This window comes from Rousettus aegyptiacus, unplaced genomic scaffold (genome assembly GCF_014176215.1).
Source record: "Rousettus aegyptiacus isolate mRouAeg1 unplaced genomic scaffold, mRouAeg1.p scaffold_m13_p_5, whole genome shotgun sequence".
Lineage (NCBI taxonomy): Eukaryota > Metazoa > Chordata > Mammalia > Chiroptera > Pteropodidae > Rousettus > Rousettus aegyptiacus.
This window is the reverse complement of record NW_023416308.1, coordinates 113,986,109-114,013,859: the sequence shown is the minus strand read 5'-3', so window position 1 is coordinate 114,013,859 and position 27,751 is coordinate 113,986,109. Positions and strand designations below refer to the sequence as shown.

The 27,751-nt window shown below is 56.6% G+C and overlaps 1 protein-coding gene across 10 annotated transcripts; it reads left to right on the top strand.

The window, feature by feature from the left end:
• Positions 1-195: 195 nt before the first annotated feature.
• VWCE (von Willebrand factor C and EGF domains) lies at positions 196-27,670 on the top strand. Of its 10 annotated transcripts, none has more exons than XM_016134182.2 (20): positions 196-2,719; positions 5,158-5,252; positions 5,355-5,444; positions 5,776-5,907; positions 8,115-8,231; positions 10,472-10,588; positions 11,480-11,608; positions 12,328-12,770; positions 12,849-12,942; positions 14,178-14,260; positions 15,692-15,779; positions 17,008-17,093; positions 18,362-18,479; positions 18,999-19,084; positions 20,504-20,600; positions 21,688-21,770; positions 22,907-22,997; positions 23,081-23,163; positions 23,521-23,611; positions 26,685-27,670. In XM_016134182.2, the coding sequence occupies exons 1-20, from the start codon at positions 2,610-2,612 to the stop codon at positions 27,284-27,286; spliced, it is 2,835 nt and encodes a 944-aa protein (XP_015989668.2). In that variant the 5' UTR covers positions 196-2,609; the 3' UTR covers positions 27,287-27,670. The 10 variants fall into 10 exon arrangements, 9 of the variants coding, with proteins under 9 accessions (XP_015989668.2, XP_015989667.2, XP_015989666.2 ...); XM_016134181.2 differs by having other exon boundaries at positions 2,585-2,719; positions 14,178-14,323; XM_016134180.2 differs by lacking the exon at positions 196-2,719 and having other exon boundaries at positions 3,667-5,252.
• Positions 27,671-27,751: the final 81 nt, after the last annotated feature.

The window sequence follows — 27,751 nt, the reverse complement described above, 5'->3', positions numbered from 1 at the left end:
CTTTGGAATCTGTGGAGTCCTTAGAGTTTTTGTTTCCTACAATCTTGGGTATATTCATTCAGGATTGAAATCCAGCAGTCTTTTGGAAACTGACATTCTGCTGCCACACTCCCATCCCCACCTCCCCCGTAAAAACCATTAATCACCACTCCAGGGGTGAAAGGTTGCCTGTGGGCCTTTGCTACAGCCAGCTGGAAGAGCTTCTTCCCGTGTAAGTGCTGATGAGCTCGCCTTCCTCCAGGCCTCCTCACGAATGGACCTTTGGGAGAATAATAGAAACTCTGACTCATCATATGACCGTTTGGAAGGGTCACAAGCCAGAGGCCGCCTTTCTTCAGCCAACAACAACTTGGATCCTCCCCCTCGGTGGAGGGTCCCTTTTGTTATTCGAGCCACAAGCCACAGAAGCGGGGAGGAATTGCTGAAGAACTGTTGCTAAAGGATGTGCCCAAACTAGTCTTTGAAGATGACCGAGACTCTCAGGGTCCAAACTTTGAGCCTCAGTTCAAACCAAAGGATAAGATAAAACAGTGAAAAGCAAACTAAAGAAGCACAGTGTTGATAAGAGCAAGACGATCGCCATAAGGTCAAAGAAACTGGGAAATGAAAGAAATGTCAGGGGCTGTTTACAAAGTTGTTTCGAAACACTCAGGAATTTACAATGTCTTAAAACCCCTGAGCTCCTCCTGAGGGTGGATGAGGATTTTGTTTAAGCACTAAGTTGCATCCCAGCTATTCACTGACCAATATGGAGCAGACCCTGCCGGGTTCAGGGCTGCCATGGAGGGCGGAGGGGTGAGGCCAGATGAAGCAGTAGAGCTCAGAGGTGTGCGGGAGTGTGGGAGGGGCTGGCATGAGGTGTGACAGGTGTATAAAAGGAAACATGTCCTGAGTAAATGACAATCTGTGGGTAGCTTCTGGGGCTGGGGAGAAGGAGCATCTATTTGACATTGAGTGGTGGTCTAGGTAGGAGTGATAAGGGTGATAGATTTTGTGGGCTCAGGTGAAGGGAGGGCTTTACGTTGATCCCTACTGAATAACTCAGGGCTAGATTCGTGACCGGACAGCGAGGTAGCAGGGAGGGATGCCAGGTGGGCAGGAGAGGGAGAGAGTACACCTTCCGATGTTTGAGATAAAAAGGAAAGACGGCCTAAGATTCCGAGGCTCCTCAGGACTCAGAATGGACAGAAATATGGAAGCCGCATTCAGCGTAGAATATGGAATATTTTGGCAACCTACTTGCTGAGAATTTGTTGCTGAGCTTAGAAGATGGACCAAAGCTAACCAGGTGACATAACCAGCCTACATTTGAACATCCGCACAAACAACCACACAGGTTTCAGGCAGGGACATCAGCTTAGCTTGTGTTTAATAAGCAACAATGTAAAAACATAACAAAAACACCTGAGGTTTTCCTTTCCTGTAAACTGTTATGAACTAGCAGCGACATGGCATTACCCCCAAAGCCAAGCAATATGTTAGGCCACGCTAACGAGAGTACGGTGTCTGGAACAAAGGAAGCAAGAGTCCAGGCCACTGTTGGCGCACCATGTTCATTTGTGGCCACCAATGCTAAGGACCTCAGTGACAGGCTGAGGTAGCCAGCGGGACGGCAGCTGCAGAGGCGGGACCAAACGAACTGGGGTTATTTAGGTGGGAAGTAAAACTGCTTTCTAACAAATGTAATTATTCAAAACGGAATTGGTCTCCCTTCTGAGAGGTAGTGAGTTCCTTATGCCTGGAAGTATTTAAGCAAATCTTGACTGATTGGGTCCTGATGGTGGGGAAGATAACCCAACGGAGCAGAAGGGAGAATTTCAGCTTTCTGGTCATCCTCACAGCTTTCTCCCAGCTGAATGATTCTGACCATCCACCACGAGCTCCCGGGTCCCTGTGTCCCTGCCTGCCTCTCTGGCTGTGGCCTGGGGCAGCTGCAGAAAGGAGCAAAGAGGAGACTGTGGGTTCACGATGGCTTAGTAATTCCTGCCTGGGGAGCAGGTGGACCCACTGACTGGCACATTCAGGGGTAGGGTGCAGACCTGCTGGCAGGGTGGACGCCGGCCTAAAACTGTCCAGCAGTGAAAGGACCCAGAGTCCTGGGCATGGATTTCCACGTTTCCCGTCTTCTGATGATACGGGCACCTTGGGCTCCACCGAGACCAGCAACTCCCTGGGCGCGCGCCTTCAGCACCAGCCTTGTTCCCGAAGTCTCTTTCCTCCCTGGGCCTCAGTCTGACGCCCACAGGACTTCTCCGGGAGCCTACTCCCAAACCCAGGCAAGGGGTGTGGGCCGAGGGCGAAACCCCGCCCCCAGGGGTCCCTGATCTTTGACCCTGACCTGGGCTCCACGGCCACCCGCGGGCGGGCAGCGCTGCCTTTTGTGTCTTGCTTTTAGGTACCGGAGACCCCCCAGCCCTGTGCTGCGTCCCCTCGCGGCCCCCTGCCCCTCCTCTCGGCGTCCGCAGCCCCCCTGCTCGGCTCCGCGTGCCAGCTCGGGGCTCGCTGGTTCGCTCCCCGTGGCGCCAGGAGGAGGGGCGAGGGCCGGCAGCCCCCTCCCCCGCGCGCCTCGCCGGAGACCAGCGAGCCGGGGGGACGCGCCGCCGCCGGTCATGTGGGCCGGACTGCTCCTCCGGGCCGCCTGCGTTGTGCTCCTGCTGCTCGGGGTCCTGGCCCGCGGCTACACCGGGAGGAAGCCGCCCGGGCACTTTGCAACCGAGAGGTAAGCGCCCCGCACCCTTCCCCTGCCCCGCTGCGGCGGCACTCCCCGCGCGGAGCGGGGAGGCGCGGAGGGGCGCCCGCAGCCACTGGCAGCCGCGCACCCGGGCTCCGCACTGGGGCTCTGTCCGCGCGCGGGCGCAGCCCGGGGGTCCGTCCAGACAAAGAGACAGCAGCGTGCGCCTCTGCACGGTTGCCGGTTCTGCGCCCTTCTCGGGGGGGGGGGGGGCTGCCCTCCCTGGCCGGGTCCCCAGGGGCATGGCAATCCAGGCGGTGAGCGAGCCCGTCTCAGTGCCCTGGAGCGGGGACCTGGGGCGAGGGGAGCCCGGGACGTGCCACCTGGTCTCCAGACTGGCGGGCTTCCCTGGCGAACGTGCCAGCGGCTGTGCCTTGGCAGGCCCTGGCCCCCTGCGGCGCCGGCCCGTTCGGGGCAGGGGGCTTTTTCCGTGCCTAGGCTACGCGCACCCCGTGGACCTTGGACCTGCTGGGGTCTCGGGTGATGTTTCGGCTTCCGCCGGTGCGCACCCCACCCCCACCGAGGGCGGGGCGGGGGCGTTCGTCCCTTTGCTCTTTCCCTGCCGCCCTCCTCTCGGGTCGCCTCCTGGCGGAGGCCCCGGCGGCCACGGGCCGAGCGCGTGCGTGCGTGATGCTCTGAGCGAGGGAGCACGGTGTCAGCCGGAGGCCTGGCCCACGGCCACCACCTCGCGAGGCGCGCAGGGGGCGGCCCCCCCAGGCTTGCGGCTCGCACGTGTGCTGCGCCGCCGCCGCCGCCGCCGGTTCCTGCTCCAAGCCGGCCAGCGCCGCGGGGTTCCAGAGCCTTCCCGCCACCTGTCTCCCGGTCGGGGCCACCCCTAGGAGGCTCCGTGGGGCGCTTGGCCCCGGCCCACCTGAAGGTGTGTCTCTGCCAGGCTCCAGGGCATCTTAACATCTGCCACTTGGGTGGCCTGCCAGGCCCTTTCAGAGCCTGGTCTGAGGAGCCGGAGCTGCCGGCTCCTCCTTCTCAGGCTGCCGGTGCCGAAATCGCTCCTGCGAGGGAAGTGGCTGAGACATCACTGCCAATTCCATCCTCCGCCCCCCACCCTGGCCCCCTCTTTTTCTGTGAGACTTCAGAGAGCGGACAGGCCCTTTGGGGACACCAGGGTCTGTTTCCTGCAGACGTTTCTGTACGACCCTGCGCCCTGAGCTTCCCTTTTCAGACTGCTTGCCACCTTTCGCAGGGATTATTCTCCCCAGGAGTGGCGTGGGTCTGTCCTGTCCACCCACGTCCCCCAGCTCTACTACTGTGTCTGGCACATCGTGGGTTTCCCAGGACTGCCTGCCCGGCATTCCTCGGTCAGCCTCTGGAGCACAGGTGGGGGCGGGGCTTCTCCTCCCTATTCTCTTGCACCAGGCTTCCCAGTGAAACCAAGCTGGACTGCATCACCCTCTGCCCAGCCCATCACAGAACCAGTTCCAGTCACAGTCTCTGTCGCCCTCCGGGCCTGTGCCCTGTGCTCCCTCCGCCTGGAGCACCTCCTCCCTCCTGCGCTCTTACCCGCTGCCCCTTGCCTCTCCTCTGCCTCGGCCTAGATGCCGTCCTTCCAGGAAGCCTCCCCTGACCCTCTTCGGGGCTTCCCAGCCAGTTCCGTTGTGGCAAATTGTCACAGGGCGTTGTTATCACCTGGTTCTTTGTCTACCCAGAGTCCCTGAAGGTGAGGAAGTGGCTTGCTCACTGGCATAACCACCCTCACCCCAGAGATGTCACCCGGGAAATGATGTCTGTCCAGCCCCTCTGGGGCTGCCACCCCCCCTTCCTCTTCTGCCGGTGTCCCGCCTCAGTTTTTCCCTCAACAGCCATTTATTGAGCACCTACTATGTGTGAGGCGTTGCTCTTGGTGCGGAGGTGAACGAAAAAGAGGAAACTCTTTTCCTCAAGGAGTGGTAGCGGAGAGGGACAATGAACAAATCAACAAATTAATAAGTAGTGTCTGAGGAAGCGGATGTTATGAAGAATAAAGCCAGGTGAGGGTGGGCAGGAGGGGCTTCTCTGAGAGGTGACGTGAGCAGGGAGACCTGGGTAAAAGGACAGAACGAGCGAGGTGAGTATCTGAGGAAGAACTTTCCTGAGAGTGGGAACTGCAGGTGCAAAGGCCCTGAGGCAGCCATCCCTGGGGCTCCTCACCCACTGCCCTGTTTCCTCCTCAGCGCTGGGGCCCCAGCCCCTCTCTCCTGGCCACTCTTTGCTCTGTGTTCATGTGGCAGGTATCCGTAGGACACTGGCGTCTTTATGTTTGTCCTGCTTTCAGGAGAAGCTGTCGAGGTCGTTTTCCTTCGGAAACTGCCCATTGCCCCTCCAGAGGGTCTCAAAAAACCGTTTGTTGACCGACTTCCTGACTGGCTGGGAGGCTCGCACTGCTCTGTAAACCAATCAGATTGTGGAAAGCGCTCTCTCCTCTCTTGCAGACGCCGGCTGGGCCCGCACGTCTGCCTGTCGGGGTTCGGGAGTGGCTGCTGCCCTGGCTGGGCGCCCTCCATGGGCAGCGGGCACTGCACCCTGCGTAAGTGCCTGTCCCAGACGTCCTCCCCAGCAGGGTGCTCATTCCCCGGGCTGGTCTGAGGGGGCCCCAGCCCCCACCCCCTCACTGCATTTCTCCTCTCAGCCCTCTGCTCGTTTGGCTGCGGGAGCGGCATCTGTATCGCTCCCAACATCTGTTCCTGCCAGGATGGAGAGCAAGGGGCCACCTGCCCAGGTAACTGGGGTGGGCAATGGCTGATGGGAAGAACTCTGCTAACACGGAGATTGTCATGCGCCAGGCACGTGTGTCCCAGCGTACCGTCTTCATACATCCAACCCCGTTAGGCAGACATTCCCATTCTCATTTTATAGGTGAGGAAACTGAGGTAAAGAAGTTAGTGGCCCGCCCAGGGTGACTCAGCTAGTAAGTGGCAGAGATGGAGTGACACTCAGGCCCGTTTGCCTCCAGAAGCACCTTCCTCACAGAATTCAGGAGGCGCCCCAGTGAGGACCGCCGGCCGCGACTTAGGCGTGGTGCATGCTCACACGCCCGCTGCCTGTTTCAGAAGCCCATGGCCCCCCCTGTGGGGAGTACGGCTGTGACCTCGCCTGTAACCACGGTGGCTGTCGGGAGGTGGCCCGAGTGTGCCCCGTGGGCTTCTCGATGACAGAGACAGCCGTCGGCATCAGGTGTACAGGTGAGAGACCTGGGAGCAGTGGGGGAGCGGCGGGCGGGGGGACTCGTGCCCCGTTCCTGTCCTGCCAGGGTGGTCTGCAGAGCGATGAACAGCAGAGCCCGGGCCAGCCCTGCGGTTTGAGAGAGGGCAGGGAGGCAGGCCGACCCGAGGGGTACGTCTCCTCTGCTGTTTCACAGATCCGTACAGAGCACCTCTTCTGGGCCAGGAACTGAGCTGGGGGCGGGCGGGGGGATGTGGGTGGGGCGAGGCGATAACGGTGCCACGTGACGACACCGGAACTGTTGACGTGCAAGGTGGCGCTGGAGGTAGTAGAGGTGACCGCGGGAGAGTCCCTTGGGAAAGTGACATGTGAACGAGGAGGAAAGCGAAACTCGGGAACCGCTTTGTAAAAGTGTCACTCGTTCGCGATTTAAAAAATTCCCGCGGGGTAGGTCTGTTGATGGGTTCCTCGGAGGCGGCCACTGTGACCGGTTTCTTGCGTATGATTCTGGAGAGCTGAAACCCTCTCTTCGAAGTTCGATGTTTTAAAACTCATGTCTTGTCCCTTGCATGCAAAAGCAAAAGATAACTCGTTTCGGAACTTTTGGAGAGTAAAAGAAGGGTGGAAAGGTGGGGAACAACCCGACAGGTCCTGAAGGCTCTACCTGGAGGTACTGGTTACAAAAATGAAGTTATTTTTTCTGCCTTTTTCCTTGGGCGCATATGTTTGGGGGTGCGCACCTGTGTGCCTATGTGTGTTAAGCATGCATACCTTTATGTTGTATGAAATTGGGATTATACTTTATAGTTTTTGTTCATGAGTTTGCTCGCTCAAATTTACACTGTGAGCACGAAGTAGTCCTTACAACGTAATTTTTAACAGTTGCGTTTGTGGCTACTGTAATTTCAGTACCTGGTTCTCTGCTACCCCTCAGAGCTTGTCTGCAACATTTCACCACTGTCAGTAAAGCTGCAGTAAAGGGCTTCTGGTCAGCATCTCTGATTACTCCCAGGAGGGGAGCCATTGGGTCCAACAGCTCACGAAAGCGTTCGTGCTTGGGGCTCATCGAAGCCGTCCTCCCTCCCCTGTCTTTCATGGGGAGTACTTTTCTCACACACTTCTTGTGACAGAGGCAAACTGGACCAAGGAAAAGCCAGAGAACTATGTCAAAGCAAGCACAGGGCAGGGGGCACGGACCACGGCCACCAGCGGTCCCGGGGGGTGGGGTGGGGTTAGTCAGGGTGGGCTTCGTAGAGGCGGTGGGAGAGGTCCGGAAGGGGCTGCCTGTGGGAAGAGCAAGTAAGGAGAGTGGAGGTGCTCGTCAGGCATGGGGGACCTAGGGGTGGGGGACTCAGGTGCAGACTGGAGTGGGCAGACCTGGTCCCGTTGGTCCTCCAGAGCAGTAGCAGTTCTCAGATGAGGAAGGGGAGGCGGGGGTGGGAAGGGACGTCGCCCAGCCCCTTCACCCCCTCAGGCCTGAACCTCCCCGAAGCACTATGTGGATCCAGCCACCCCTCCTGGGCAGAAGCTTTGGAGACTCCTTGGAGCTCCACACTGGAGCCTTACCCCAGCTGCCCAGCCCTGCCTCCCATTGCCCCGACGCTTGTGCCAGACTCATCCCCGGGCGGTCCCTATGGTTCCCAGAAGCCCCCCAGACCTCCCTCCCCTCGATGGGCCCCTGCTGCTGATGCCTCCTGGTCCTCCGGCCCATCTCTCCAGCACGCCGCCGCTGCCGTGGCTGGGCGTTCTCTGGTAGGGCACATATCACCCAGCTACGTGTGGCCCCTCATGGGCGTGGGTCGTGGCTCCTACGTTATCAGCCTCCAACCGTCTGGAGAGTCAGCGTCATGTCCTAGTCACAGTTGTGTCTTCGACAGCCCCCTTCAGGTCCCCTGCACACAAGTAGCACTCAAGAAACATCAAAGGGGTTAATCAGCCTTCCTACCCACGCCCCTCTGCTCTGCTCTGCTCTGCGAGTGGGGTCCTCGGCAGGGCCTCTGTCTCAGCCATCCTCTCTGTCATCTGGTCTGCGGGGCTCGAAGAGGGGGGCCCTGGTCCCTCGGCCTCTTCTTTCTGGGGCTTCCCACACAGCCCGGTGACTTTCCCAGAGCCTGGTCTTTCTTCTCAGGATGGGGTAGGGGCGCGGGGTCCCCGTGGGGTAGATTTTCCCCCTACACCCCGACCACTTTCAGCGAGGGTGGTACAAGGCTGTTTTCTCTCTTCCCAGATATCGACGAATGTTTGAGCTCCTCTTGCGAGGGCCACTGCGTGAACACGGAAGGCGGGTTTGTGTGCGAGTGCGGGCCCGGCTTGCAGCTCTCTGCTGACCGCCACAGCTGCCAAGGTGAGCGGCTCAGGGCCGGGCCACGCGGACGCTGTCACTGCTCCTGCTGGGCTCTGACATTGACCGCGTGGGCCATTTCACCTTTACCACAGCCCTCTGAGGTGGACCCATGATCGTCTCCGCTTGACTGTGGGGCAACAGGCTTGCCCAAGGCCATTCGGTTTGAATCCTGGCAGCTCTGACCTTAGGGTCCGGGCTCTGAACCAAGGCTCTCTAGAAACTGCTGCTGCCATCATTGCAGGGTGGAGGGATGGGGGTGAGGCGAGGCCCTGGGGAGAGCCGGGTCCAGGGCTTGAGATGACTAATTGGAGGGAGGAAGCCACTGCGGAGGGGGCCGTGAGCACAGCACGCCCCGGGGCTGTGGGAGAGGCGTGCATGCTTGGGGCGTTCATTTGTTCCACCTGCCCCCACGCGCTGGGCCACTGGGCCGGGCTGGGCCTTGGAGACACTGGCCTCCGGCTGCCCGCAGTGCGGTGGGGAGCAAAACAAAGAGCTTGGGACAGGGCGTGAGTGCTGTAGGGGCCAGCAGAGAGAAGGAGTTTGTCCTCCTAAGTGAGCAAAATGGGAGAGATCTTTTAAAATAATGACTCATTCTTTCAAGATGACTTATTTACAGAGGTTAAGCAAGAAAACACTCTCTCTTAAACAAGGCAGCTAAGGCAAAAGTTCTACTTGATACTACAATATTATTCTCTGTGTGTTTGAAATTTTCATGAATTTCAAAAAGCCGCTAGTTCCAGGCCCTCTCTCCCACTCCTGTACTCTGCTTTCCCTAGAGAATAATCCCGGTATCATAGTCAGCCCAGGCTGCTGTAACAAAATGCCACAGACTGGGCGGCTTAAACAAATTTATCCTCAGTTCTGGAGGCTCGAAGTCCAAGATCAAGGTGCCAGTCCGTTCAGTCCCTGGTAAGGGCCCTCTTCCCGGCTTGCACGTGGCCACTTTCTAGCTGTGTCCCCACATGGCAGAGAGAACAATCTCTCCAGTGTCTCTTCTAATAAGAGTGCTAATCCCATCATGAGGGCCCCACCATCCAGAACTCATCTAAACCTAATCACCTCCCAAAGGCCCACCTCCTAACACCATTACGTTGAAATTAGGGCTTCGACATATAAACTTGGGGGTCACAACTCATTCATAGCATTTGGTTATCAGTCTGCTGGGTGCCCAGCATGCCTCTTCCCAGTACATGTACACACACACGTGCACACACACACACACGCACATGCACTTGACAGAGATGATGATAAGAGATGGGCAGCTCACAGTCCTGAACCATCGTGTCTGGGCACTGTGCTAAACGCTATGAATGTATTTTCTCATTTCGTCCTTAAAATTATCCTATGAAGTTGGTTTTGTTTATTTCCATTGCCCCAGTGGGAACACTGAGGCTTAAAGAAATGAAATAACTTGCCCAAGATCATGTTAGAGCTGGAATTTGAACCTCGCCATTCCCGTACTTGCTTTTTCCTCCCTCGGTGATCTACCTGGAAGCTCTCTCAACGCCGGGGTCAACAGATCCATCTCGTTCCTTTTAACTGCCGCCTGATATTCTGCAGAGTAAACATCCCGTAGTTCACTGACTCTTACTGATGAACATGCAGATAACGTTCAGTTTTTCACAATGTCACATTCCGGCAAGGGGCAGCTATGTCAGAGGAGGTGCTGTAGGAGCTGAGTTTTGAGGTATTAGTAGGAGTTTTTCAGTCAGACGAGATGGGAAAGGTAGTTCAAGCAGACAGGAGGACGTGGGCTGACGGGGAGGCCCACGAGAGCGTGGTACGCTTGGGCAGTGGCACGAATTTAAGCCAGAGTGAAGGTGAGGGGCGAGGAAGGAGTTGGGAAGGGCAGTCCAGGGCTTGGGGACTGTGGTGCAGCATTGGTGCCTGTGGGAGCCGTGGGGGGCTGGGGGGCGATCAGAGGTGCCCTTTGCTCAGACGTCCTGGGAGCGGTGTAGAGGCTGGCTCGGGAGGAGCGCAGGTCGAAGCGGTGAGGGGCAAGAGGTTGTTGCTCTTCCCCAGACTAGAGACAAAGGTGGCCCAGGCTAGGGTGCGGCAGTGGGGGTGGAGGGAGTGGGCTGGTCCGAGGAGGACTTAGGAGCTGCTACCCTGATTGTGGACAGTGAGAAAGAGAGGAGTGGCCCCAAGTGGGACAGGAGATGGGGAGGAGAGATAAAAGGGGGCCATATATTTCCAAGACTGTGGGGAAAGAGCTCCAGCCTTGTCCTGCTTCCGCCCAGACACTGATGAATGCCTCGGGACCCCCTGTCAGCAGAGATGTAAAAACAGCATTGGCAGCTACAGGTGTTCCTGTAGAACTGGCTTCCATCTCCATGGCAACCAGCACTCCTGTGTAGGTAAGGTCGGGAGGACCCTGTAGTCTTCACACTCAGGCTGCCAATCAGGAGGATGGACAGGCGAGCCCAGGGACAGGGAAAGGTCAATGGTCTGGACCTCCTGGTCCCCTGGAACCTGTACCCGCTTGAGCCCTTGCTCAGAGCCTGCCTTTTGCTGGGGTTGGCATGGCTCCTCACGGAAGACCCTGTCTTTTCCTGGCCACATGCCACTGTCATCCTGTTCTGTTTCTCTTCCACCCCTCTCCCAGATACACCCTAAGGATTCCTCTCTGGTCACCCATTTTCTTGGCCGCCTTGCTCCCCTTGGTAAATAAAGCGCGTTATGTCTTGGTTCCTCTGGTTTAGAAGGAGACCCCTGTTTTCTCAGCCCATTAGCAGAAATTTCCAGAAAGGGATTGGCACGTTTGGCTCGAGCTTGGCTCATGGGTTCGAAGGTGGGGTCCCATGGGCCTGAAAAAAGTCTTTGTTCCAGTGGAGTTTGGTGTTTGTCCTAAGCCTGCCTTGAGCAGTACAGTGACTTTTGAGATTCTTTTTTCAGAGGGGGCCACACCATCTGACACCCAACACATGAGGTGGTGGAAGGTTTGAAGATGAGATTCCCAGTGGGGCTTAACCCTCCAGCCAGCACTTAATCGTTGCTTCCCAGGGCTGGGAGATGAGTCACTGGTGCATCCATTAGATGCCTACTGGATGTATGAATCTTACAACGAGACTAGCATAGATTTTAACCCCACTCTCAGACATCTAAGTCACATCCCGCACCCTGGGGCAGGGATGGACCCCGTAAGAACATGGCAAGGAGACTCCCCAGCCTTTTTGGCTAAGGGATGATGGAAGAAAGGCTCGGTAGCCCCCAACAAGGCAGCTGTCGGCAGGGAGGCTCTCCTGCAGATGTAAACGAATGCCGGAGGCCGCTGGAGAGGCGAGTCTGTCACCATTCCTGCCATAACACTGTGGGCAGCTTCCTGTGCACATGCCGACCTGGCTTCAGGCTGCGAGCAGACCGTGTGTCCTGTGAAGGTGAGCGTCTAACTCCGCCTCTGCCTCCCGCCCCCGCCCCCTCGAGCCAGGCCCCGCCCCTCAAACCAGGCCCCGCCCTCCTAGAACCAGGCCACACCCACCAGAGGCTGACCCTCTTACTTGTCCTGTTTTTGAGTCATCTTCCCAACGCTTTCCTTTCTTCCTCTCTTCCTCCTCCCACTTTTTTATCCATTCTTAACCCCTTTTCATTTCGCTGTTTCCCTAGCCCTTCTGTTTATCCCCCAAATGGAAAGAGACAGTGAGGAGCGCGTGACGTAGGAGTCCCAGCAACTTGGCCTTCCAGGGATAGACACTTTGTACAGTGGCGTCAGGTCGTTCTGTCGTGCTGTACCAGCGTGCCTGTAAACACGTACAATGTCGTATCAACACCGAAGGCGCTCTCTCTAGTCCGTAGCGAGTTCTCCGAGCACCTCAGCACCCTCTCCCGGGAAGCCACGCATGCATGGGGGTCAGGGGCCACCCTCCCAACTTGTGACCTAGTCTGCTTATTTGGTACTTTCCCATCAATCTTCTTGTGTGATCGTCTTCGCACCCCCAGTAGTTTAGGGGTACCACGGGTGGTATTAGATCCATTATGTTGATGAAGAAACTGGCCCAGAGACGTTCGGCGGCTGTGGCGACGGTGCTGAGTTCCGGCCGCCAGTCTCGCGTCCTGCCCCTGCCGCCTCCCTCCAGACTCCCCTGTGCTTCTGTTTCAGCTTTCCCGAAGGCCGTGCTCGCCCCATCTGCCATCCTGCAACCCCTGCAGCACCCGCCCAAGACGCTGCTGCTCCTTCCGGAGGCGGGCCGGCCCGCCTTCTCCCCAGGACACAGCCCTCCTTCTGGGGCTCCGGGGTCCCCAGCCAGAGTCAGGACCACCCGCCGGCCGTCGCCCACCGCCGCACTGCTCACATCTTCCCCTTCCGCCCCAGTGAGGCTGCTGCCCACCCTGACGGCCACCCCAGTGCCCCGAGCACCCCTGTTGGGGACCACCAAACCCTCCTCAACACTCCAGGAGAAGGCAGCGGTGACCCCTTCCTTGCCCGCGGACCCCACAGTCCCGCAGCCGGCACCAGGGCCTTCTGCCTGCTGGCACCTGGGAGCCATGTACGAGCTGGGGAGCCGCTGGACAGAGCCGGGGTGTTCCCAGTGCTGGTGCGAGGTGCGTGTGAGGAGTCCTCGGGCTGCCCTGCTCTAGTGTCCGGGGCCTTGTGGTGATTGGAACTCCTGCTTCTTCCAGGATGGGGAGGTGACCTGTGAAAAGGTGACATGTGAAACTGCTTGTTCCCACCCGATTCCCTCTGGAGACGGAGGATGCTGCCCATCGTGCACAGGTGGGAGCCGGTCCGGGGGAGGCCATGAATTCCCAGTGCGGTCCCAGCCCTGGCCTTCCCCAGCCCTTCTGCAGCTGAAAGGCTGTTCTCCAACCTTCCTGTACTTTTGAATCATCTGAGGGGTGGTTCCCCACTCCCCGCCCCCACCCCCGCCCCCAGAGCTTCTGATTTAGCTGGTGTGTATGGGAAGGGCCTGAGAATTTGCATTTCTGACAAGTTCCCAGGTGATACTGTTGGCTGCTGGTCTGGGAACCACAGTTCGAGAACTTCTGGTCTATGCTATAATATACCTCAAGAAGAGCTTTTCAACTTCTGGGGATCCCTTTTGAGCTTCATTCATTCATTCATTCATTTATTCATTTAGCGAGTTTCTCCAAATCCACTCTGTAGTCCCCTTCCCCTGGCCAGTTCCCCTCCGGCAGCCAGAGGAGGAATCATTTTGTAAATTCTGCCCCCTTTTCGATTCCCTCCTACAAACTGCTCACAGTTCTTCATTTGCCTCCCATTGCTGTTAGGATAAAGACCCCACATGTTAACAGATCCTCAAAACTCACTGTGCACAGGCATCACTGGGGTCTTGTGGAAATGCAGATTGTCAGTCAGTGGGACTGGAGAGGGGCCTAAGCTTCGGGGTTTCCATAGTGATGAGATGCCCAGGTTGCTGCACTTTGAGCAGCAGTAAAAAAGTCTTCCTAAGGGTTAGAATGAAAATGCACCTGTTGATTTTCTGAATGATAATTGGGACCTTTTACTGTGTCAGCACCGAGCTCTGAATGTAAAATGCTGGATACTTTACATCCACGGTCGTGGATCCTTCCCAAGTCCCCTTCAGGGCATTTCCATTTCACAGGAAAGACAACTGAGTCCCAGAGAGTTTGGGTCACATGTCCAAGGCCATTCGGGTAACCGAAGGAGCAGGCCAGGTTTTGAACCTGGCTGCCTTTCCTGCCTGATGGGACTAAAATGCCACGCTACCAACCCAGTTCTGTGTTTATCGGGCGTGCATGGAACCATGCCCAGGGCAACCTGTGCGGGCGTCTCCTGGTAGTCCTTAGGAGGGGGTCCTAGGACCACACAGTTCTGGGCATCTGGATCTGTCACTCCAGGGGGACCCCTGCCAGTAAGAGAAGGCGCCAGGTTCATTATGCCTGGAAAAGTAATGAGATCACAAGCTTCCTCTGCTTTGAAGGGTTCTGACGCCCCCCCCCAACCCAACTTCTGTTTGTCTCTCAAAGGCTGCTTTCACGGCGGCGTCATACGAGCTGAAGGTGATGTGTTTTCCCTTCCTACGGAGAACTGCACCGTCTGTGTCTGCCTGGTGAGCATCACAGGATCTCCGAAGCCTCTCGGGTGTTTTCTTAACCTTTTGGGGATGTTAGAGGTGAGCTCGTTGAATGCAGGGAGAGCATTCTCAGGTTGTGGATTTTGGTCGGAACCTGTCGAATTTAAAAGCCTGGGAGGAAAATGTGAAACCTGCAGGTCTGTGGAGTCAGGGAGGTGTCTGCTGAGCAGAAAAGAGCCAACAGGCAAACAGGGTTCATCTGTCTAGCAAGGGGAGGGGACAAAAGTCCCTTGGAAACTTCCCACCAGGGCGGCTGTTTTTCTCTCCAGGCAAAATATTTGCCGGCACAATAAAGGTACCCACCTTTGAGAGAGAGAAGGGTCATTACCAGACTCAGCTTGTTGAGAGTATTTTGCTTTAGGCAAATTCACTCCTTCAAGAATAGTTATTAAGCACCTACTATGTGCCGGACACTGCCAGACGTGGCCACGTGGATTCGATTATGAGCACCCAGTGTGTACCAGGCATGGTCTTTGGTGCATTTCACCTGTTTCCTTACCTGAGGCTCCTGGCAGCCAGCTCTTCAAGGTCAGCCTTCCTGTCCCGATTCTGCAGATGAAAAGAATGAGGCTGGGAGGGAGCAGAGCTGGGATCTGAGCCGCGGCCTGTCCGCGTCCAAAGCCAGGGCTCTCCCTGCCACCCCGTGACCATCTTACAAAGCAGCCCGTGGTGCGGCGGTGATGACGGAAGCTGCCATGTAAAGGTGGGGGTGGGACATGCAGACAGCTCCTGCCACTCTTTGTTGAGGTCTTACTGGGTGCCTCACACACGCAGTGGCCAAGCGCTCTCATGGGTGATCTCATGTCACGTAACCCTCGGCGCCCCCTCACTGATAGGGAGACCGAGGCTCAGAGAGGTGACATCCTTTGTCCAAAGTCGCACGAGTCACTAATGGAAGAGCAGACACCGGAACTCAAGTCTGGCTAGCTCCAAAGCCGGGGGTTGGTTTTTATCTTAACTTAAAAATTTTTAAAATTTAGTTTTAACTTTGATTCTTTGAATAGCTAATATAGGCACTTAGTTCAAAACTCCGAGGCACAGGAAAGGTGTCCCTGGCGGAGTGGGTAGCCTCTGTCCGCATCCTTCCATGGCTTCCCTAGGCTGCCGGACGGGGTGCTGTGCCGGGCGAGGCGCACCCTGCTCTCTGGTCCAGCCCTCGTCTTGGAAAGGGAGATGTTTTAAACCACCCCATAATAAATGCTGAGGACTGGGTCCCTGCAAACTGCTTTTGTCGTGACCGTAGTGGCGTTTAAATGTCTTGGAAGGCTCTCTTTCAGAGGCTTTTGTGCTGGCTGGAGGTGTGGTGTGACATGGGTGGAGTGAGCTGGTTCTCGATGGGCCTGAGGGCGTCAGAGCCTAGTTCTCCTCTCCTCCCCACTCCCCCACCCCCCTCTCTCCCCTCCTCAGGCTGGAAATGTGTCCTGCATCTCTCCAGAATGTCCCCCTGGCCCCTGTCCGACCTCCCCAAAGCCAGACTGCTGTACTTGTGTTCCAGGTAAATGACTCTCTGAGGTCGGGGGAGAGGCTGGAGCATGTAGCTTCTTTGTGTGTTTGGGGGAGGGGTGTCTTTTGAGTATGTTTTGGGGGGCAAGATGAGTAGAAGAGAGTGGAGATTGATTTTTGCTTTAGAAACTCAGATCAACTGAAGCATTTCAAAGTGCCTGTTTTAACTGAGGACCTACTATGTGCGCAGTGGTTCAGGTGCTAGACTGGGCTCGTGGCCTGACCTGTCCCCTGCCATGGGAAGCACCTTTAACTCAAGCAGGAAAGAGTTTTAAGTTCACTCTTGGCATTGATCTGTCTTGAGCAGGGGAGGGCGCCTCCCCTTCCCCACGAATGAGCTGGTCTTTTGTTAAAAATGTGAGTTTCTTTCCTGGGATGAGCTCATCACCGGCACAGATATTCCCTGCTGGCTCCGTGCTGTCGCTGTGTGGGGCGCTTGCCAGCCCTTGATCTCACCGCATCCGTAAGACACGGCCCTGAGGGAGTGCTGTTCACAGCCCCATTTTATAGATGAGGAAACCAAGACCTCAAGACACACAACCCGTTAGTGTATGAGCAGGACTTGAACTCAGGTCTACCTTTCAAAGGTGGTGTCCTTTAAAAAATTTTTTTTTCTTAACTTTAAATGTTATATTATTTTACATTAAAAATTTTGCGAGTGGGCACTGTAGTCCCTACGAGGTAGGAAGTGGTATCAAACCTTTGTACCGATGAGAAGACGAAGCCTAAACAAGCTTTAGCATCTGCCCAAAGTGACTCCCTACTGAGGCGTGCAGCTGGGGTTTGAACCCGGGGCAGTCCAACTAACACCGGGCCAGGTTTCCAGCCTCTTCTTTACCTGTGAGGCCTCTCTAGATGAGAGGCTCTTGCCGAACCCTCCCAGCCACGCCCCCTGGGTGGCACGGTTCCCAGAGCTGTCTCAAGTGTCTGGGTCAGTCTTTTTTCATTTCTTCTTTTCTCTTCCTCTCCGGTTATTCTGGGCTTCCCCTGCCTTTTTAGTTAAGGACCTTATTTTACACAGACAGCATTCATTCTCCGTCAGTTTTCAATAGCACATTTTTTGTCAGGGGTTCAGAGGGGAGAAGTGAGCATGGGCCGTGCTGTGGAGTGTCATAAGCGTGTGCGAGCATCTCTAGGCTCCCCCCACCCATGTCTTCCCCTTTTCCTTCAGCTGCCCTCCCTCAAAGACCTTGAGCTGCTTCTCCCGTTTCTCTCTGCAGTGAGATGCTTTTTCCATGGCCGGTGGTATGCAGATGGGGCTGTGTTCAGTGGCGGTGGTGACGAATGTACCACCTGTGTCTGCCAGGTAGGGAGCTGAATTGGTGGGTGATGGGGAGAGGGTAAAAGACTGTCCTAAGATGCCTTGGCTGTGGGTAAGGGGGGCTGCCGTGTGGCAAAAGGGAGACTGAAGTAGCAAAGAGACTAAGGGACCCGCAGCCACCAAAGCCTTCCCATAGGCTCCTTGAAGTTCCTCCTTTAGCAATGCGATTTATAGAGCACCTACTGTGTGCCTGGAGCAATGCTGAGAGCTGGGGACGCAGCTAAGCACAAGACAGCGCCAGTCCCCTCTGTCAGGGACCCCAAAGCCTGGGTGGGTGATGGACAGGTGACCAGGGCTCCTAGCTAGACTTGCAGACGTCAAGGACACCTTCTCGAAGGGAGGGATGCCTAAAAGATGACCAGCACTAATCAGGTAAGGAGCTGAGGCAAGCGCGCCCGGCAGCGGGCACCGTGTGAGCGGAGGACGGGAGGCAAGAGAAAGCATAGGGTGCAGGACAGAACACGTGATGGACTTGAGTCAGGCACGAGCCGAGGCTGCAGGCGGGGATGGCACTTGGGTTGGCTTCAGAGGAGCAGCGCCCGAGGCGGGATTCTTGTGTAATGAGCGAGCGCTCTCAGGAGAACCGGTGAGGGGAGCAGGAGAGGGGCAAGGAGCATGGTGAAGATGGGGCTCGGGCTGATACCCCGGGAGCTGGGCGCTTACACCTCCAGCATCTCAGCCGAGTGCACTCCCTTGCTCCCCAGGGCGTCGGAGGGTGAAGGAACCATCCAGGCCCCTGGAAGATATGGCTCCCTTTGGCCAAGGGCATTACTTTAGGGGTGGTGGTGGTGGGGGGCAGACTCAGTCTTCTGCAGAAGGCTTTGCCAGCCGGGCTGACGGTTTGCGACTCGGCAGAGCTGGGGAAGAGTTTTAAGTGATGGAGCCATGCGATGAGGTTGGCGTGTGGGAAAGTCCTCTGGCTGCATCGTGACAGTAGATTGCAGCCAGAGCCGGGATCCTGCCCAGAAGCCGTGTGGCAGAAGTGAGGGCAAGAGACACTGGCAGCTGCAGCTGGGGCCGTGGGGGGGCCCTCCAGACGAACAGCTGGCACATTCCCAGGACCACCGCCCCCCTCGGCCTCACCCCAGCCCCCAGTGAAGGACTCGCCCTTCCTCCCTGTCCTGACCCCTGGCGATTTCTTTGTCGCTTTTAGGGGGGTGATGGCAGCTGCCAGCCTCCTCTTTGGGAGCCCTCAGATGGCCCGAGGCTTGGGAGCTGCCCGCACTGGCTCGTGACCCTTGGCTTTCTTCCAGAATGGGGAAGTAGAATGTTCCTTCACTCCATGTCCAGAACTGGACTGCCCCCGTGAGGAGTGGTGGCTGGGCCCTGGACAGTGCTGCTTCACCTGCCGGGAGCCCACGCCCACGACAGGTGAGGGGCCCCAGCCCTGCCCCCCCGGGCTGCACCCCGCCCGGGCCGGGGTGCCTCCAGGAGGGAGGCTGAGCTGCACCCACTGAGACTGTTGGAATGAGCTTGAGTGTGTGAGTTAGTGTGTGTCTGTAAGTGTGTCTGCGTGTGAGCGGTTATCTGCGAGCGCGTAGTTGTGTAATCGTGTGCCAGCGTGTGTTTGTGTATTTGTGTATGTGTCTGTGTAGATCAGCGTATGTATGTCTGTGTGTAATGGTTTCTCCGTGTGTGAATATGTGTTTATAGGTGCATGTATTTGTGCGAGTGTGTCTGTGTGTACCAGGTCCATGTTTGGAGGGAAAACCCACTAAATGAGGGAGCTAGACAGGTAGCCGTGGGCCGCCCCAGGTTGAGTGTACAGCCGGGAGCTGTCCGCACAGCGTACGTGAGCAGAGGGGTCCGTCCTCGGTGCCGTAGGTCCAGTGGGCGTTCGGGGCCTTCCTCGGCCCCCTCATCCTCTCTCCCTCACTGTCCCCTGGCCAGGCTGCTCTCTCGATGACAACGGGGTTGAGTTTCCGATTGGACAGATCTGGTCTCCCGGTGATCCTTGTGAGTTATGCATCTGCCAGGTGAATGACAACCTGCGCGCCTTCAGCTGCTCTCCCTGCCGCTCCCCCCCCCCGCCCCCTTCACCCCTCCTCTCCACTCTGACTGGAGTCCTCGTGGGCCAGACACCCCGGCCCCTCCAGAAGCTGGGCCTCCTCGGGCCTGCCCTCAGCCTTGCTCCTACGCTATCAAGTTTCATTTCTACAGAAAGTGTGGGGACCCAGTTTATTCTGTCCTTGGCAGACTTTTCAGGACAGTGGGGCGCGTGTTCAGGATGGGGGGCTCGGCGGTCTGCCTTACGGATGGCGTGTGGCGCGTTGCCCTTGGATGGGGAGCTGCTGGCATAGGGAAGTAGGAGTCCTAATGGCAGGTTACCCCCCCCCCCCACCATCCCCCCGACACAGATAACAGGGAACTGGGGCAGCCAGTCGTGCAGGCCTTGCCTTTGAAATTGCCGTGTTTCTTTCATTAACCTGAATCATGTGACCTCATCGCATCGGAACTGGATAAGGAAAGGGTGCTTGAGGTTGACAGCCGTGCAAACACAGCCACTTACCCAGAAACACAGGTGTTTCAGTTCATTGTTTAAGGCCACGTTGACTCTTCCTTTCCACTTTAAAAGAGGTTTCAGTTCCTCAGAATTTTATATGCGTCACAATGAGGTCCCTGCACCAGCGGTGTCGTGAGCGTCACCTGGAGCCCGGTAGACACGCAGTCTCTGAAGGCCGCCCAGACCCCCCAGCTCAGAATCTGCATCTCGCCGTCGGGTGGTGCGCGCATGCGCATTAGCGTGCGACAAGCGCAGCCTTCAAATCCCTTTGCCGCGCCATTTGTTTAAAAGCCTTAGACCCTTACAAAAGTTGGAAATGTTTCATCAGAACTGGAGTTGGGACGAAAGTACACGTGCTGCCTTTTTTCTCCTTTATGACTCATCTAGGACACTCAGGTTATATAAAAATAAAGTAACACAAAAGCTGTATAAACATTCAGATTCTTAGAAAAAAGGAGAGAGCAGACATAACGCTAATGTCTCCTGAAATAGACATTTCGGGTGGAATAGTTTTCTATAAAAATAGAATTTTTGTTCTACTCCATAGGTTTGGGGTGAGCTGGGGTTCCAGGGAAACCCTGAAAGCAGAATTTGGGTGGGGTGTTGCTGCAGCCTTGGCTGCCGCTGGAGAGGAAGAGGAAGCCGGGGAGATGGAACCCCAGTAATCACCTACCCTCCCCGTGGATACGGGGGCCTTCTGGAAGGCTCACGCCCACTCCCCAAGTAGCTGGTCCTCTTTGGCCGGGCCCTGCCACTGCCCGCTGCATCCTGGCGCCTCTTAGGGCAAGCCTCGGCCAGTTTGCAGCATCACCCTTTTTGGGGGGACTCTGGGAGAGTGGAGGGAGGGGCCAGTATCGTAGGTGGGGTCTTGGTGAAGTTCCTCCTTTCTCAGGCAGATGGCTCAGTGAGCTGCAAGAGGACAGACTGCGTGGACTCCTGCCCTCACCCGATTCGGATCCCTGGACAGTGCTGCCCCGACTGCTCAGCAGGTAATTCCCCACCCCTGCTGGGGGGCTGCAGAGCACCCGCCTGGCGCTGTCGCATCCGGACTCACCCTGCCCCGGGCCCCTCCGTGAGAAACGTCACACAGGCTTCATCCCGGGTCACCTGCACACCCACCCCGGGGCGTGCCCATTTTAGAGATGAGGAAACTGAGGCTCAGAGACGCAAAGCGCTTTGCCCGCCGCAGGCCCTGTCTGGGAGCTGGAAGGAGATGTGCAGATAGATGTGCAGAGCTTGCAGCCTGGGTGAGGTGACCAAGAAGGAGGCCCTGCCTGTGAAACAGAGAACAGTGAGAGAAAGTAGAAGCGATACTTTATTCTTTTATAGTAATTTTTACCTTTTCCCCTCTATTGTGGCACATTTAGAACATACAGAAAGCAAAAATAAAAAAGAAATTAAAAAGAGTCCTCATTACCACATTTACCCTCATGATTTTGTCTTTCTAGTGCCTTTTTGTTATGTATCTACGTCTATATATAATGTATCTGTAATACATATCTACATGTAACATGTAATAGATACATATTATGTATTTTTTTCTTCTAAAATATTGTCCTGCTGTCACCTCACCTGCTTTTTTATACTTAATAGTATATATATAATAAATTTCATCAGGGTAGCAGCACAGATTGGGCCTCTGTGGGTATTGGGAAGCAGAGAGGGGAGAGGTACGGGGGAACGTTCTAGAAGGTGGGGTTTGGGGTTTTCCTGAGTGGGGAGGAGCAGAGAGGATGGCACGGCGCCAGGCACCCAGGCACCCGTCTCTCGGTCCCTCTGTCCTGATCCCACCTGGTGAGGGGTAGAGGAGGATACGCTCAGCCCTGAGGGCGGGGGGCGGGGGAGCGGGCAACCCCGAAGTGAAGACACCCTGACCCCCCTGGTGAATCCTGCACAAAAAATCAGCCTCCAGTCCAGACACGTGTTCTGTCCCTTCCCCAACCCCTGGGGCAACTGCCCGGGGAGGCATTTGGCCTGACCTTTGCTACCCAGATAAGCCTGGGACCTTCACCCTGGCCAGAGCCTGGTGACTGCCCCCCACTCGCGGCGGGCGCTCACCCTGCGTCTCTCTGGCAGGCTGCACCTACACAGGCAGAGTCTTCCACAACAACCAGACCTTCCCATCTTTGCTGGACCCGTGTCTGAGCTGCATCTGCCTGGTACGGCCACCCAGATCTGACCCCTGTCTGCGGAAACTCCCCAGGGACTGCCACCAGCTCCTGAACCCTGGAGGCAAAGTCCAGAGACCTCCAAGAGAAAGGTCACTTCTGGGTCATGGTGACAGTGGGCTCCCTCCAGCCCTGCCCAGGGTGAATCTTTACCCAGGGCCAGAGAACTGTTTTTCACTCTGCCTGGCTAAAGTCCTCTGCTTCTGATGACCAGGGAGGGTCTTGGGGGCGGGGGCCGGGCCTCACAGTATGAAGTGTGGCCCAGGGGTTCTCGCTGAGTGTGTACTGTAGGTGAGGGATCCGGGCCCAGACTCTGCACCCAAATCTTTCATGCGCTCACATTGCCCAGCCCCGGTCATGTGCCAGCCTTGCCCTCCGCCCTACACGTGCATAAACTCAGTCCTGGGGAGAGTCCCAGGAGGCAGGCACTGCCATCGCTTCATCTGCTGGGTGGGGAAACCGAGGCGCAGTGAGACAAAGTCATTTGCTGAAGAGGCCACAGCTAGCCAGTTGACGTGCCGGGCGCCACGTGCCCCGCTCTGGACCTGCGCCCCAGGAAGCACACTGTACCCCTACACCGTACTGCCTCTCAGCCTGAAAAGCGTGTTCGATAGAGTCTTGTCAGCTCGTATTTGGAAAATGAAAAAACGACCCCAAAAATAACTCACGAGGGCTCGTCTCGCCGAGAATGTTCAAAGCCGGTGGAACGTCTTTGCTGGCGGTGAGCGCAGACACAGTGTGAGAAGGGCCAGGGTCTGCAGAGAGGTCGAGAAACTCGGGGTGAACACCTCTGGCCTCTCGGTGGCCCTGGTCATTCACAGCCACATGTTTTGGGGGGCTTCGGCTTCCGGGTCCTTCCTTCTCCTCGGGTTTTGGTGCTTGCCTTTTTTAGGAATTTCATAGATTTGTTTGACAGGTACCTGTTGGTAGATGAACTCTGGAGACAAGGCCGGGGCCTTGGCCTCGTGGGGCTTGTGTTCTGCTGGGAAGACAGACTCTTATCTGCCCCTACCACGGACCTCTCCACCAGCCTTGGTGGTTCTGGTGGGCACTCAGTGGCTGTGTGACCTGAGTGTTCTGTCAGCTGCCCGGAACGAAGGGCCTTGTGCGTTTTCTGTGTCCTGCAGCTGGGCTCAGTGGCCTGCTCACCTGTGGACTGCCCCATCACCTGCACCTACCCCTTCCACCCCGACGGGGAGTGCTGCCCGGTGTGCCGAGGTGAGTGTGGCCAGCTGCCCCACGTCCGAGGCCCCTGGGTGGGCCTCGGCACTCACGGGCCCTTGTCTCCTCTGCCCCTGCAGACTGCAACTATGAGGGAAGGAAGGTGATGAATGGCCAGGTGTTCGCCTTGGACCATGAGCCCTGTACCCAGTGCACGTGCCAGGTGAGCCGGACCTTGGAACGGGGAGCTGCCAGGCCAGGGGCTGCTGCTTGCGTCTTGTCCCTGTGCAAAACTCGGAGCCCCTGAGCCAACGCGTGAGCCCCGTGTCCTCCTGCTGGTTTTCGACTTTAATTACCGGCCAGAATACCTTCGGCCCTGATGGCGTCCTCCCTCTTTGTGGTTTCCTTAAGGCAGCCTTGCTGCGTGTGGCTTCGCCTGTTGTTCAGGTGAGGGCCAAGCACCGCAGCCCGTCTCTGGATCTTTCTGTGGGTCCCGCGGCTGGTGCATGAGGCCCTTGGGGGAGCTGCTGTGGGCGGGCGAGGTGCTCTGGGCATCCTCACGTGTACCCTTCTTCCCCAGCTGGGAGAGGTGAGCTGTGAGAAGGTCCCCTGCCAGCGGGCCTGCTCGGACCCCTCCGTGCCGCCTGGGGACTGCTGCTCCTCCTGCCCAGGTAAGTGGGCCTGGAGTTTCTGCCACTTTGCTCTTCTTCCCAGAAACGTAGAAGTCGTAAAGGGCCGTGTGACCTTGAGCTCATCACTTCACCTCTCCGTGCTTCAGCCTGAGAAGCCCAGGCTCAGAGAGGGAGCATGGCGTGCTCCAGGTCACGCAACCAGCGCACGGAGCGCAAGCCCGTGCCTCGGCATACTGACCCCCCTCCATGCTCCTGCCACACCGTGCCGTGCCGTGCGGCAGGCTTGTTCGTTTACTGTGCCTTTTTCTTCTCCATTTTCTTCTTCCTTAATCTCTTCCTCTGTTTGCTTGCTTGCTTGCTTGCTTGCGTGCTTTCTTTCCTTCTTTCCTTCTTTCCTTCCTTCCTTCCTTCCTTCCTTCCTTCCTTCCTCCTTCCTTCTCTCTCTCTCTCTCTCTCTCTTTCTTTCCTTCCTTCCTTCCTTCCTTCCTTCCTTCCTTCCTTCCTTCCTCCTTCCTTCCTTCCTTCCCTCCTTCCTCCTCCTTCCTCCCTTCCTTCCTTCCTTCCTTCCTCCTTCCTTCCTTCCTTCCTTCCTTCCTTCCTTCCTTCCTTCCTTCCTTCCTTCCTTCCTTCCTTTCCTTCTTTCCTTCCTTCCTTCCTTTCCTTCCTTTCCCCTCCCTCCCTTCCCTCCCTCCTCCTCCCTCCCTCCCTCCCTCCCTTCCTTCCTTCCTTCCTTTCCTTTCCTTCCTTCCTCCCTCCCTCCCTCCCTTCCTTCCTAATTAGAATTTAGCATCAACTTTGCCGAAGAGCAATCGCTAACGCCGTATGGAGCGTGCGTTTTGTGTCAGGGAACATCGCATGGCTCTTTCGTTCCCTTTTTCACAGCATCCCTTTGCGATCGGTACAGGTGGGGAAGCCGAGGCAGAGAGAAGTGAAGTGACATGCTCGAGGCCACACGGCCAGTTGGCGGTCGCCCCAGGATTCGAGCCCCAAGGCAATGTGTCAGCTCCGACTCTGCCTCGACTCCTACAGATTAACCTCATCAGTTCGTCTTCCTCCATCGTTACCGTTCGTCCACGTGGATTATTTCGCGGTGTAAACAGGACCCAGACAGCCTGCTGTAGCACGTGGTTTCAGAGTATTGATGTGGCCCACAGCTGGTCATTTAAAAGGCTCCCAAATATTCTGGTTTGCTTACCCCACCCCACCCCCCGCCTTTTTGGTTGACATTTAGGTGGTTTCTTTCTTTCTCTTTCATTCTCTCCATAATGGACCTACTGTGAAAAATCTTTGGTCAGACAACTTTTTCTTTAATTCTGTTAGCTGCGTTTGGACTTCGGGGTTAATAGCTGGAGTAATTTGGTCACGGAGCGTCGGAACGGTGTGGTAACTGGTACGTGACCACAGCGCATTGCCAGATGGGATCCTGGAGAAAGAGAACACTCCTGGGGACGGTGGCCCGTTTTCCATATGCCCACCAACTCTACCCTGTATGTTTTGAATTTAATTTTTCTAATTTAGCGTGTCCATCGAGTCCCTTACATGCGGCTCTTTTGTGTGTGTGTGTGTGTGTTTTTTTAGAACTTTCAGGGAGACGGTGAATTCTTCCACTGATTTGCAGCCTGGATTTCCTTGTGTATAAAATATCTTTCTATGCCTTTGGAGTTTTGAGGTGGATGTCCTATATTTAGGGCAGTTCTTCATATCCGTGGATAAAGAGCTGCTGTGAGGACCGGGGGGCTGGAGACATCCTGAGTCCATACAGCCATTACGTGAAAGGAATCAAGTGCTTTCTAGATTCTTCTTTGGTTTAGCCACCACCAACTAACGCCTCTGTAAGCCAATAGATATTATTCTCCCTGCAGTCTAGAGACTAATCATTAGCTAAGGTGCCAGGCACTGTATGGAGCATTCTACCTGCATGATCTCATTTAAATGCTCCAGGGAATATTCGAGAATGGCCGTTGTTACTATTAGCTCCGTTTTGCAGATGAAAAGGCTCAGAGAAGATTAGTGTCTGTCTTAAGGCTTTGTGTACTTGGTGGTGTTAAACTCAGGACCAAGTCTCCCTGAACCTTACCCTCTGCTCCTTCCCATTCTGCTCTCCTGCCTCCAGATGAGGAAACTGAGGCCCAAAGAAGCGAGGCACGGAACCAGCTCCTTCCGCTGGGACACGCGGCCTCAGCTTGGTTCTCCACGTTGCCTCTACCTAACGAGAACTCCTTTTAAGGAGAAACCACTGTTTATTGAAATAGACTATGAGTTAGAGATTTTTTTGTTTTGTTTTGTTTTGTTTTTTGATAATTAAAAACGGTAACAACTTTCTCGAGACGGGGTTCACCTGCTATACAATTCACACACTCCAGGTATCCAATTCGGTGGGTTCGGGTACGTTCACAGAGTTGTGGGACTGCCCTTCGATGCTTTTTAAAGTATAGTCGGTCCAGCGTTTTGATGCGTTTGACGACACCCGCCTCCTCCCCGATCGGGCCCTTCTCCAACACTCTTCCTTCCTTGACTTCTTCTGCTCCTATGCGTTCAGCCCTTATGATGTGCGGGATCCAGGCTGAGACTTTAAAAAGAGATGTTTTTTTTTGTTTTTTTTTTTGCCATCGACTTTATGTTTTCAGAGCCGTTTTGGAGTCCGAGCAGAATCAGGCGGGAGGCACACGGCGCTGTGGTACGCCCCGCCTCCCCGCATGCGCAGCCTCCCCACCGTCAGCGTCCCGCGGCAGGTGGCACGTTTGTTGCCCTTGAGGAACCTATCTCGAGCCCCGGGCGGTCACTCAAAGTCCGTAATTTACATTCGGGTTTAGGCGGAGACTTCCTGTGCACCCCGTATCCTTAGGTCCATCTTACAGACGAGGAAATGGAGGCCCGGGGTTGTCGTGTGCCCCGCACGACGTCACACGGCCACTGCCTAGCAGGGCCTCCCTCCAGGCATGTTGTTTGGGTCTGCTCTCCCTGGAGGCGGGAGCCCGCTGGTCCTCACCAGGTCTTCGAGGACCTTCGGAGGGCTGAGTTTGAGCATCTGTCCCCAGTGCGGCTTGTCCTGGAGCTGCCTCAGCCATGGGGGAGGGTCACTGCGCTTCTCGTTTGCCTCACCTTGCTCTAGATTCCCTGGACGGAAGACGAGGGCACTCCGCTCATGGAGACGGGGACGCGGCACGGAACCCCCGCAGAGCCACGGAGGCCCCCGTCAGCTGTAGCTCCTGCCCGGGCCCCCCTGCAGCATCGCCTCAGAGACCAGCGCTCCACACCCTCCAGCTCCTCTTAAGGACCAACGTGTCTTACATGCAGACTACACCCATGAGCCCCTCAGGGGCCCAGGCCTCACCCTCACCCCCTGTGGGGCCTGGGGCCTCCCAGTCTCCTCGACCCTCACCAGGGCCACCAGTTTCTCTGGGAACCTTCACTCTACCTCCAGCCTCTCCCGGGGCTCCTGGGCCACCCCCCGTTACTCCAGAGCCTTCGTTCTCAGCGTCTGGGAACTACACGGTGTCCAGAGAGGCTTCTCTGCCTGCTACCATCCTGACTGACACTTCCGCCCTGTCCACGACGGGCCCTAGCCCCTCAGAGACCCCGGTCACCCTCCTCAGGCCTCGCAGACTCTCCCACACCACGTCCAGACTCTCTGCAACCCTTGAGGCCACCGCCAACCCTAGTCCCCAGCAGCCCACGACAGGAACCTCGAGCGAGGAGGAGTCTACTGGGTAAGCGGGCCTCCATGACTCTGGACAGAGGAAGCCGTGCCTGAGAGACGCTGGGCAGAGGACGCTGCCTGGGGCCCTGAGCGTGTGCAGAGAGGCTCCGGGGGCAACGGGGCGCAGCCCTGCAGGGCTCCCGGCTGGACGGAAGACCCCCAGGCCTGGCGTGGCCTCGTTCCCAGGATTGTGCCGTGGGAATCAAGCACGTGCCTCCTCTTGGGCAGCATCCTCCCTGGGCAGCGTGGCCTCTGGTCTTTTGAGGAAGGTTGGGCTGCTGAGCTCCCCACTCTGGAGGAGGAGGGCCGGAGAGGGCCTGGGCTTCCACTGGGATTGCGCCCCCAGCCCGCACTGTCCTCACACCTGAGGTTTCCCGATTAAAGGCTGTCTCAGTCTTTCCCAGGCTGTCCTGCTCATTCACTTCTCACTTTGGGAAGGTGGGAGAACTTCACTCCATGCCCACAGGTGGTAAACTATA